An 11,018-nucleotide genomic window follows, 5' to 3' on the forward strand; every position below is an offset into this window, starting at 1 on the left:
ATCATTTCATACCTTACAAATCTGATGTAGCAGAAATGTAATCTAATTAGAATGTTCCCAATACTATGTTCACCTCCTTATAGACCTTGTAGAAACTCTAAATTGGCTTACAGCTCTTTATTTTCAGCTTTTGTGGCTGTTATTTTGAGTTTTAGCATCTTTTATCTACACTGTTGTATATTCTTCTCCCTGTAGGAGTGGATGAGAGTGTTGCTGTCATTCTTAAGTATTCTAAAAACAGAATGGCGACGTTYACCTGCTCTGCTGGGGTTGAGCTTCAAAATGATGCCATTATTGCTGGGACAAAAGGMAAAATCCAGGTAGGTTACCAAAGATGGCATGGCAAYAATTCAAAAAGACCATTGAGTATGTTTAGTAGTTTGAGTGTTTTTATGTAGAAGAAATTAGAAGCGTCTTCAAGCACTGGTTTGACTTTAATCCGATGCACATGCTGCAGGTCCCTTCACCGATGTGGTGCCCCACATCATTGGTTGTTAATRAGAAGGAGACCCARTATCCGGTACCTGAACCCTACTTGCCTCTCAACTTTACCWACAGCACAGGGATGCGTTACGAAGCAGAGGAGGTCCGCCAATGTCTGCTCAAGGGTAATGAGACATCAGCATTTTAATTCTGTAGGTCTGGTACCATGAGCTGCARAATCTAAGATTCCAGAACCATCACAGAAGATAATGTTGTGCTTGAACCTACTGTTTCTGTATAATCAAAGCAAACAAAACTGAAGAGTTGTGATTTGTGGGGATGGCTTTTCATAAACGCAAGCAGACAAGATTCAGCAGAGTTGAATCACTGTTCAATATAGTGGAGCATAAACAGACACTCTGTGTATCGTACATAAATAGAAACATAATAATTTCTAAAGGAAATCATTAATATTTAGCAATGGTTTGGAAGATCTACCAGTCAATTATCGATCAGTATTTAAAAAAAATTAAATATGAGAGCATTTTTCACCACTTCACCTTGTAAAACAATATTATGCGTAATGGATATAAAGTGTCCCGAAATACGTAAGGCATGTTACTTGGGTAGCTAACAATTGTTGCAACCCAGACAGTTTTTGGCRATATTCTGAACTCTTAGGATTTGTGATGTTTGTGACCAAAGCTGACCACAAATGGCTAAAATCCACTAATTTCTGCTCCCCTCCAAAAGCAAGTATAATTACTGCCTATTTTAACAGTTCAAACACCAAATATATCTGTTTAGAAACCGTCTTAATACTTGTGATGAAGCCAACATCTACAGTCTTCTTTATTTTTGTTGGGGGCGAACARCTCCAAGAATAATCACTGAGTTTCCTGGATTAACTGCTTTGTAAACACCAGCTAATGGCATCAAGCAGCTCTGCTAATATTTATTGATTAACATTAGAGAAAAAAGTAAAAATAACATATCTGATAATATTGCCAGTTTTTTAATGGAGTCGATAAATCTAAATTCTTATCTTGAAATATTTTTCGTGATAAATGATAAACAATACAATGACACTGCTATTACAGAAACATGCTGATGGAGAGCAGCAATGATGAAGACAAACATTTCCACTACCTTTTCTTTATTGTAAACACTAGTGTAAAAGTTGTWGTAATCCCAGAGTTGTCRAAAGATCCTTAGATTTGTTGGCTTTACCCACATAAATAGATTTTGTTATTGGATGTTGTACATATCCAATATATAACCATGAGTTCAGGTCTTTTTGTGAACTCATGTACTTCAAGTTACAAACATCGTATAGCTGAGATATTAAAAARAGCCRCTTCAGGAATAGTCATGAAATATGGGATGCTTGTGGTTCAATGCAGCAGGAGGGTGTATGTGAAAATAGGAAAAATTGGAAGTATTGACAAAAGGTTGGACAAGAACATAACTAAAGAGGGGAACAATTAACATCTTGTAAAACGAGGTTTAAAAGTGACCTGCATAAGCTTCTCCCATCTCTGAACTTCTGTGGAGCATTTGTGTCTGTAGCAGCCGACTCATCAGTATGTTTGTCTTTGCAGGGCTGAAGGAGAGTCCAGTCATGTCCCATGCTGACTCTCTGCTGCTGGCTGAAATGGAGGATGAGATCCGTCNAAAGTAATGAACAGAATCAGTGACAAAGGGCAGCCTTGGCGGAGTCCAACTCTCACCGGAAACGAGCCCAACTTAGTGCAGGCAATGCGGACCAGACTCTTGACACCGGTAATACAGGGACCTGATAGCCCGTATCAAAGGACCTGGTACCCCATACTCCCGGACATACCCATAGAGCCCCCCGAGGGACACGGTCGAATGCCTTCTCCAAGTCCACAAAACACATGTAGACCGGTTGGGCAAACTCCCATGCACCCTCCAGGACCCTGCTGAAGGTGTWGAGCTGGTCCAGTGTTCCACGACCAGGATGAAAACCACACTGCTCTTCCTGAATCCGAGGTTCTACTATCCGACAGGACCCCCGAATAGACCTTACCAGGGAGGTTTAAGAATGTGACCCCCCTGTAATTGGAACACACCCTTCGGTCCCCGTTTTTGAACAGGGGGACCACCACCCCAGTCTGCCAATCCAGGGGAACTGCCCCCGATGTCCATGCGATGTTGCAGAGTCGCGTGAGCCAACACAACCCTACAACATCCAGAGCCTTAAGGAACTCCGGGCAGATCTCCACCATCCCCGGGGCCCTGCCACCGAGGAGCTTCTCAACCACCTCGATGACCTCGTTCCCAGAGATTGGAGAGCCTGACCCAGAGTCCCCAGGCTCAGCTTCCTCAATAGAAGGCATGTTGGTGGGTCTTTGAAGTATTCTGCCCACCGGTCCACAATGTCCCGAGTTGAGGGCAGCAGCACACCATCACCACTATACACAGTGTTGGTGCTGCACTGCTTCCCCCTCCTGAGACGCCGGATGGTGAACCAGAATCGCCTCGAAGCCGTGCAGAAGTCTTTCTCCATGGCCTCTCCAAACTCCTCCYATGCCCGAATTTTTGCCTCAGCGACCACCTGGGTCGCATGCCGCTTTGCCTGCTGGTACCCATCAGCTGCTTCTGGAGTCCTACAGGCCAAAAAGGCCAGATAGGACTCCTTCAGCTTGACAGCATCCCTCACCGAAGGTGTCCACCAACGGGTTCAAGGGTTGCTACCGCGATGTTACGGTGTCGGTGTTGACAAGACTCCAACATTCAACCTCATTACAAAATCACTGTTTTTGCAACGAGGTTGAAGATTTTCACTAAAAGTTGCCTTAAGCCCACATCAGCTATGGAGCAACATATGATATAATGAAAACAAGAAATGAATATACTTTTCAAAGACAATTCTTTACTTTTTCCCAAACAACAATAAATATAATTTATGTCCGCAACAGTGTTGAAAGGTTAGAGATGGCTATGCTAATGTCTAAACATTAGTTGTATCTACTTGTCCATATAAAATTAATCAATTTGACTGGAATGGTTTCCAAGCATCCATGCTGTTCACATATTAAATGCGCGTGCAAGTCATCATTAGTGTGACGTTACTAGAAGACCGACCATATAAAAAGAAATTGGTGCTCTCTCTACATCTGGTGACAGTGAACGCCTACTACGGTGGCGCTACCTTGTGAGGGCAGAGACAGCTGAGGACACTTGATTCAACATGGCAACCAGGTGGGGAATCTGCGGCGCAGGAAAGATCAGTCATGACTTTACTGTGGCTCTGAAAACTCTTCCTGCTGAAGACCATCAGGTGAGTGCACCTGCTGCAACAGAGATATAAATCCGACGTGTAATTTAGATGAAACACTACTTCCTTATACTTCTTGTAAGATGTATATTTTTTTATAAATTGAGCACGCATGATGTTGAGCTAAATGAAGCAGACGACCGTCAATGATTTTGTAAAACGTTTGCATTTGTATTAACTGCCAAGCTTCCAAACTTTCTACCGGATAGTACAGAATAGGACACATGTAGTCATTTCTGACAAATGAGTCTGGGAGTAATGGAGAACTTAAAATTAAAAATGTAATTGAACAGCCTCAGTCATGCATTTTTACAGGACCAGTCAGGCAAATGTCACTTTTTTCCAACTGAAACAGTGAGTTAATATGAATGATGCCCTCTGCTGGATGACCAGTGAAAGTGCCAAAAAGATGTTAGGCCTAAAAACGGATTACTTGTGCAGGATTTTTAATAAAGTGGAATGGATGTCTTTACCAAATAAGAAAATAACGATTTACCTCTAAAGTATTTAGAGTTATTGTATATCATCTGTGACTTCACAGGTTGTGGCTGTTGCGGCTCGTAAATTGGAGGACGCTCAGGAGTTTTCCAGAAAACACAACATCTCTCAGGCTTACGGCAGCTATGAGGAGCTGGCCAGAGATCCAGATGTAGGTCAGTGTCCATCTGCCAGAGGTTTTTCAGTTTATTTTTAATTTTGAACTTTTACAATACCTCAGTATTAAATGTTCTCTTTTATCCAGTTTTAATTTTCTCTATTTCATACTGGTATTTCTGAAAAATATTGAAGAGTATCATTAAGTGCTGTGTTTGACTTGTGTGCAGATGTTGTGTATGTTGGAGTCATCCACCCCTGCCATCTGAAGGCCTGTAAACTTTTCATAAATGCCAAAAAGAATGTTCTGTGTGAGAAGCCACTGGCCATGAACACCAAAGAAGTGAAAGAGATTCTGGACTCTGCCAAAAAGAATGACGTCTTCCTCATGGAGGTGAGCATGAAGCAAACCAGGAAGGAAAATATTATTTCTCTGTATACAGTTTACTATTACACACTTGAAGACCTTCAAAAGTTAAACAGTTTAAAACATGTTTTCTCTCCAGGCTGTGTGGACCCGTTTTTTGCCAGCCTCTGTGGAGATCAGAAAGTCGTTGACTCAGGGGGAGATAGGAGAGGTGAAGATGGTCGGTGCGGAGTATGGTGTGCCACTATTCCACGTGCCAAGATCAGATCAGAAGGACCTCGGTGGAGGAGCATTACTAGGTCTTGGCATCTCCTGCCTTCAATTCATAAGTATGGTGTACAATGGAGAGAAGCCAGAGAGTATTAAAGCCAGCGGGGTCTGCCTGGAAACTGGTAAGGAGTTAACAGGATGAGGCTTTCATGTAACCTCAGAGGCTGTGCCAATTCAGTGACATGTGAGGTATTACTTTACACAAGATGTTTGTAATTGTGTGCAGATTCMTCCTGGGATGAATATTGAAAAGTTGCTTACTTTKTWTATTATGACCTGAGACTCACTCAACTTATCAAGTATTGAAATCAGAAAATGTTAACTTGTCTCTGATTTGCTTAATCAAATTCTAAAACGTTTCCCCCCCTATTTGATTGTTTCAAAAGTAAGAACCAAACTACCATTTTGGTAGGAGTTTGGTTTTAATAGGAAAATTCTGATTGATGTATCTTCAGTTTTCACACAAACGTTGAGCTGTCGATGTTTTCTGGCTTTGTTACAGTAAATAATTCCCTACTGTAGTTACATATATTGCAACCTTTCTCTGCACAAAGAAGTTCTGAAATGCCATAAAACTAATGTAAAAAGTCAATTTAAAATGATTTTTTTTTTTTGTTTTATTCATTTTTATTTTTACAAATTTAAATGAACAMGTACATCAGGTCAGACTTAGAAAATTGATCATTTTATATCTTACAAACCTAATATAAAATAAATGTWATCTAATTAGAATGTTCCCAAAGGTTTTCAGCTTTTGCGGCTGTRTTTTGAGTTTTAGCATCTTTTCACTACACTGTGTTGTATATTCTCMTCCCTGTAGGAGTGGATGAGAGTGTTGCTGTCATTCTTCAGTATTCTAAAAACAGAATGGCAACGTTCACCTGCTCTGCTGGGGTTGAGCTGCACAGTGAAGCCTTTATTGCTGGGACAAAAGGCATAATAGAGGTAGGTTACCAAGGATGGCATGGCAACAATTCAAAAAGACCGTTGAGTATGTTTAGTAGTTTGAGTGTTTTTATGTAGAAAAAATTAGAAGTGTCTTCAAGCACTGGTTTGACATTAATCTTATGCACATGCTNCAGTCATTTTGGAGCAACATGGCAACCAGGTGGGGAATCTGCGGCGCGGGGAAGATCAGTCATGACTTTACTGTGGCTCTGAAAACTCTTCCTGCTGAAGACCATCAGGTGAGTGCACCTGCTGCAACAGAGATATGAATCCCACGTGTGATTTAGATGAAACACGCCTCTTTGTATGTCACAGTAACATTCTTCCGGGTACTTAATCCGTCGTACGTTTTATAAGATATATTTTTWATCAATTAAGCACGCATGATGTTGAGCCGTGTCTAAATGAAGCAGACGACAGTCAATTATTTTGTAAAACGTTTGCATTTTGATTAACTGCYAAGCTGTCAAACTTTCTACCGGATGGTACAGAATAGGACACGTGTAGCTTTTTCTGGAAAATTAGTCTGGAAGTAACGGATAACTGGAAATTAACAATAAAATTGAACGGCCTCAGTCATGCATTTTTACAGGACCAGTCAGGCAAATGTCACTTTCTTTCAACTATGAAACAAATTGAGTTTATATGAATGATGCCCTCTGCTGGATGACAAATGAAAGTGCCAAAAAGATCTAAAGCCTAAAAACGATTTTTAATCAAATGGAATGGCTGTCTTTACTTTATAAAAAAAACAACAATTTCCCTCTAAAATATTTATAATTCATGTGTATCATCTGTGACTTCACAGGTTGTGGCTGTTGCGGCTCGTAAATTGGAGGACGCTCAGGAATTTTCCAGAAAACACAACATCTCTAAGGCTTACGGCAGCTATGAGGAGCTGGCCAGAGATCCAGATGTAGGTCAGTGTCCATCTGTTATGTTTTGTTTATGTACATAATCCACATCAAAGTAAATGTTATGACAAATTGAGTAGTCTATTATTTTACTATTCTGTCTGGCTTTCATTTTCAAATGTTTGCATAGATGTGGTGTATATTGGGAACATCCACCCACACCATCTGAAGGCCTGTCTGCTCTTCATRAATGCYAAAAAGAATGTTCTGTGTGAGAAGCCGCTGGCCATGAACACCAAGGAGGTGAAAGAGATTCTGGACTCTGCCAAAAGGAACCAAGTCTTCCTCATGGAGGTAAACTACCAGTAGACCATAGATCAGCATGTACTTTGGTTACTGGGCAGGTACAAAAGTACTATCTTGTCATTCCATCATTGGTTATCTCCCCCTGAGCTACTGGCTCAGGGGGAGCCAGTAGCCCCCTGAGCCAGTAGCTCTCCCCCTGAGCTACTGGCTCAGGGGGAGATAGGAGAGGTGAAGATGATTATTCCTTTTGGATGCAGTTTTTGTTTTTGCTGTTTGGTTGCCATTCATGTAAACCTTAAAGTAATCAATAAAAAAGAATTGCTCTAAAAGTAAAAAAAAAGACATTGGATGTTACAAATTGGTGTCATATATTCCTAATTCCAGCTGGTTAATATTCATTCATCCCTTGTCTCCAGGCCGTGTGGACCCGTTTCTTCCCAGTTTCTGCAGAAGTTAGAAAGCTGCTGGCTCAGGGGGAGATAGGAGAGGTGAAGATGATCCGGTCAGAGTTTGGCATTCCCTTGTTGCACAAGCCAAGATTAGTAGAGAAGGAGTTGGGTGGAGGAGCTCTGTTGAGTCTTGGCATGTACTGCTTGCAGTTTGTGTGTATGGTGTACAATGGAGAGAGGCCAGAGAGCATCCAGGCTACCGGGGTCTGCCTGGACACAGGTACCYAGAGAGATAAGTTYTATTTAAATATYACGCCTTTGTCTGTCATAGCATTTATACTCTCGTAATTCCAGGGGTTGATGAGACTGTAATTGTCACTCTGAAGTTCTCTGAGAAGAGAATGGCAGTGTTTACTTACTCTTCGAGCATGAAGCTTCCCAATGACGCCATTATTGTTGGAACCAAGGGCACAATTCAGGTAAATCATCAAGGTCACGTTATTTTGAGTCCACAATTAAATGYGATGTAAATGGGAGATTTTATGGTATTTTGTGTATTGTCTTTTTTTCTTTTTTTATATTTTTGAGATCCCTTCCTGGATGTGGTGCCCCACATCTTTAATTGTGAATGGAAAGGAGACCCAGTACCCCTTGCCAGAACCCTGTTTGCCTCTGAACTTCCACAATGGCACAGGAATGCGTTATGAAGCAGARGAGGTCCGACAGTGTTTGCTCAAAGGTAAGTAGAAATTTAGCATATCTACACCAACATATCTCTCTGCATAATRAAATATTGCAGAGATGCCAGGACTTGTCTTAGTCACAAGTCCTGGCACCTTGTGACTAAGACTTAATGCAAATAATCATTAGTTACACAATGTGACTGTGCCTCTATTTGTCCCTGCAGGGCTGAAGGAGAGTCCAGTNGACTCATCAGTATGTTTGTCTTTGTAGGGCTGAAGGAGAGTCCAGTCATGCCTCATGCTGACTCTCTGCTGCTGGCTGAAATGGGGGATGAGATCCGCCGGCAGGTGGGAGTGGTGTACAGCCAGGACTCCCAGTAAAAGTTCGACTTTTTCATGCTGTGATTAAATACAACCAGTTTACAATGACTTACTGTTTATTTCAAGAATAGTTCATTTCATGTGATTTRAGAAGTGTTTATATTTTTGTAGAAAAATAACACTACTTGACCTCCAACTTTGATTAACTTTTGAAATATAAACCACTCAAGATGACCTCTCTCAAGCACATGAGAGCAGTTAGGAAGCTGTTACCTTTTCATATTTACATGTTACACACCAGCTTTGTATACAGATTTATTAATACTCACTGAACACTGTCAACAAAAAAATGAAATGTAAAATCTTTGACAATCTGTGAAATAAATGTTATAGCAAAGTTCTAAACAAAAGGCAAATGTTTTTCTTTAACCCATCTTTAAAGTGTGTTCAGCAGTATATGTACATATAGTTGAATGTGTTAAATTTTGTTTGTGTAAAAGCGGACTGTAGAGACTTTTTCGCTTTTTATATTATATCAGCAAGTTATCTTTTCTGAAAAATTGCAGTTGTCTTTGAATTGGTAATTAAGAGAAAATATAAATGAATAAACCAACCTGGTCATAAGTTTAAAAAAATGGTTGTGCCGCAGCTGGTTGCAGAACATGACAATGAGTCTTTACATCATGACTTTGTAGAGTTAAAGATTTGGCTCTCAAAGGGAGCGGCTCACATTTCTGCTTTCTCCTGTTTCCCTCAATCACATTTTTAATGGGGAAAAAAAATCCAGTGTACACATTTCAACATGGTGTAGCACTGACAAAATGACTCATTACGCCTTGCTTCACACTTCCCTCTGCCCTTCTTAGAATTTTTCAAAATGGCTGGCACCTCCTTGTGCTGGTTTCAGTCAGTCATCCTTCCTTTGCAGTGACCTTGAGACGGAAATGATGGCAGGATGTTGCTCCTGTAACTGCTGCAATACAGTTTCTCTCTCCATTTGATTAACACCCACAGAGCAAAAATGTATCTCATTTACTGTGACATCCAGGGGGAGGGTGGAAAACACCCTGTTCATAACTATCAATCACAATAGGATTAGAAAGCCTCTTTCTGGTCCTTTTTATTTCTCATTAACTTAAAGTTGTTAATGAAGCACAGAACTGATTCATGACAACAGAGACTTTTTATAGCATCTACCATGACTATTCCAGCAAAGAACAAGTGTATAAAAAAACATTCTAAAATCCCTAACTCTCCTTTGTTCTGTTTCATTACAATTTTTCATTGTTACAGCAATAAATAGCCACTGCTAATGACGAAGAATGTTTCTGGCAGCAAGATGCTCAGATTAAGTGATGTGACCATGTGTGACACTAAACTGTCTGTTATGATCAACCACTTCTGATGGCAAAAAGATCCACACCACCTGTGAAGAAACTTGAGACCATGTGATCCAGAAGGAACGCCATTCTTCCAAGACTCTGTGGAATAAAGACGCAGACCCAGAAATAAACTAATTGATACATAAATGTGAAGCTGTAAAAGTGGAAGGCAATCGTACTGTCTGGGCTGAATTAATGAGGTGCTTCCTTCCATCCACATGTCAAGGTTTTTTAAAGCTCATCAGCCATCTTTACCATCCACTGATATCCTCAGGCTGAGCAGAGGAGGCTGAAGGAAAGGAAAAAATCAAATGCCAGCCAATTTTTAATAGAAATTAAAATCAGTTGAGCTTTAAGCGTTTTATTTTCAGCGGCTACTCATGGTTCAGCTGAGGATGAGGGTGAAATSAGGGGATCCCAGGGCAGAGAGGTCGGACCCCGTCCAAATCCTGTCCCACTCTGACCACCTGAGCCTCTGCTCTCACTGTTCTCTTTACTGGCTCCTGACACAAGCACCACAGAACCAATTTGTTGCTTCACACCAATTCAAGTTGCACTTACCCTGCTGGGTTACACCTATTYTCCTCTCACCTGTAGGACTTTTTTTTCAGTACCAGAGGCGATTACACGGAAATACAGCAAAAGTAACTTTTACAGTTTGCTTAAACTAAAAAAAATAATTCCATAGAGTAATTGGTGATCCCTATGGCTAACAGGACTTGTGGTATAGGCAGCTTTATCAGGACAGGCCCAATACCATTTACATGAGTCGTGTCAAATCCTGAGAGCCAGGGAGAGAACGCTAACTCTACTGACGACACAGCGTCCTCTACTGGCAGAGTGAGGGGAGTTTACACAACTCGAATAATCTTTTTATCCCTGCTTTACCACACTGTTCGCTTCATTATGAATATATTCATAAATTTTGCTGTGTTTCTGTCKCACTTTCTGATCATCCTGCTTTGCTCGTCTGTTTGTGCAGGACTGAAGGAGAACCCACGGATGCCTCTAGCTGACCCCGTCCTACTGACAGAAATCATGGATGAAATCCGGAAACAGGTGTTAGTTGTTGTGACAGAGTGAACATTAGAGACGATTGCACCCCCTAACTTTTCTTACTTTGTTTAAATACTTCTGTTTTTCTGACTTTTCTAATCTTTATTTTACTATATTCTTAAGA

The 11,018-nt window shown here is 40.8% G+C and overlaps 2 protein-coding genes across 2 annotated transcripts; both read left to right on the top strand.

Annotated features, from left to right (window-relative positions):
- Positions 1-3,635: 3,635 nt before the first annotated feature.
- Positions 3,636-5,978, top strand: LOC103462745 (trans-1,2-dihydrobenzene-1,2-diol dehydrogenase-like). Its single transcript, XM_008405715.1, has 5 exons — positions 3,636-3,727; positions 4,266-4,377; positions 4,549-4,712; positions 4,825-5,077; positions 5,776-5,978. The coding sequence occupies exons 1-5, from the start codon at positions 3,638-3,640 to the stop codon at positions 5,976-5,978; spliced, it is 822 nt and encodes a 273-aa protein (XP_008403937.1). The 5' UTR covers positions 3,636-3,637.
- A 62-nt stretch (positions 5,979-6,040) lies between these two features.
- On the top strand, positions 6,041-8,860 carry LOC103462677 (trans-1,2-dihydrobenzene-1,2-diol dehydrogenase-like). The gene is made up of 7 exons (XM_008405607.2): positions 6,041-6,142; positions 6,712-6,823; positions 6,948-7,111; positions 7,480-7,732; positions 7,807-7,931; positions 8,041-8,191; positions 8,407-8,860. Exons 1-7 carry the CDS (start codon positions 6,053-6,055, stop codon positions 8,514-8,516), a joined length of 1,005 nt encoding a protein of 334 aa, XP_008403829.2. The 5' UTR covers positions 6,041-6,052; the 3' UTR covers positions 8,517-8,860.
- The last annotated feature ends 2,158 nt before the right edge of the window (positions 8,861-11,018 follow it).

The sequence above is a fragment of the Poecilia reticulata genome, linkage group LG3 (genome assembly GCF_000633615.1).
Source record: "Poecilia reticulata strain Guanapo linkage group LG3, Guppy_female_1.0+MT, whole genome shotgun sequence".
In the NCBI taxonomy this organism is placed as follows: Eukaryota; Metazoa; Chordata; class Actinopteri; order Cyprinodontiformes; family Poeciliidae; genus Poecilia; species Poecilia reticulata.

Coding starts and splice junctions, on each gene's coding strand:
- LOC103462745 (XM_008405715.1), top strand. CDS start 3,638: ATGGCAACCAGGTGGGGAATCTGCGGCGCAGGAAAGATCAGTCATGAC. Junction 4,378..4,548: donor GGCCAGAGATCCAGATGTAG/GTCAGTGTCCAT, acceptor ACTTGTGTGCAG/ATGTTGTGTATGTTGGAGTC. Junction 4,713..4,824: donor ATGACGTCTTCCTCATGGAG/GTGAGCATGAAG, acceptor TTTTCTCTCCAG/GCTGTGTGGACCCGTTTTTT.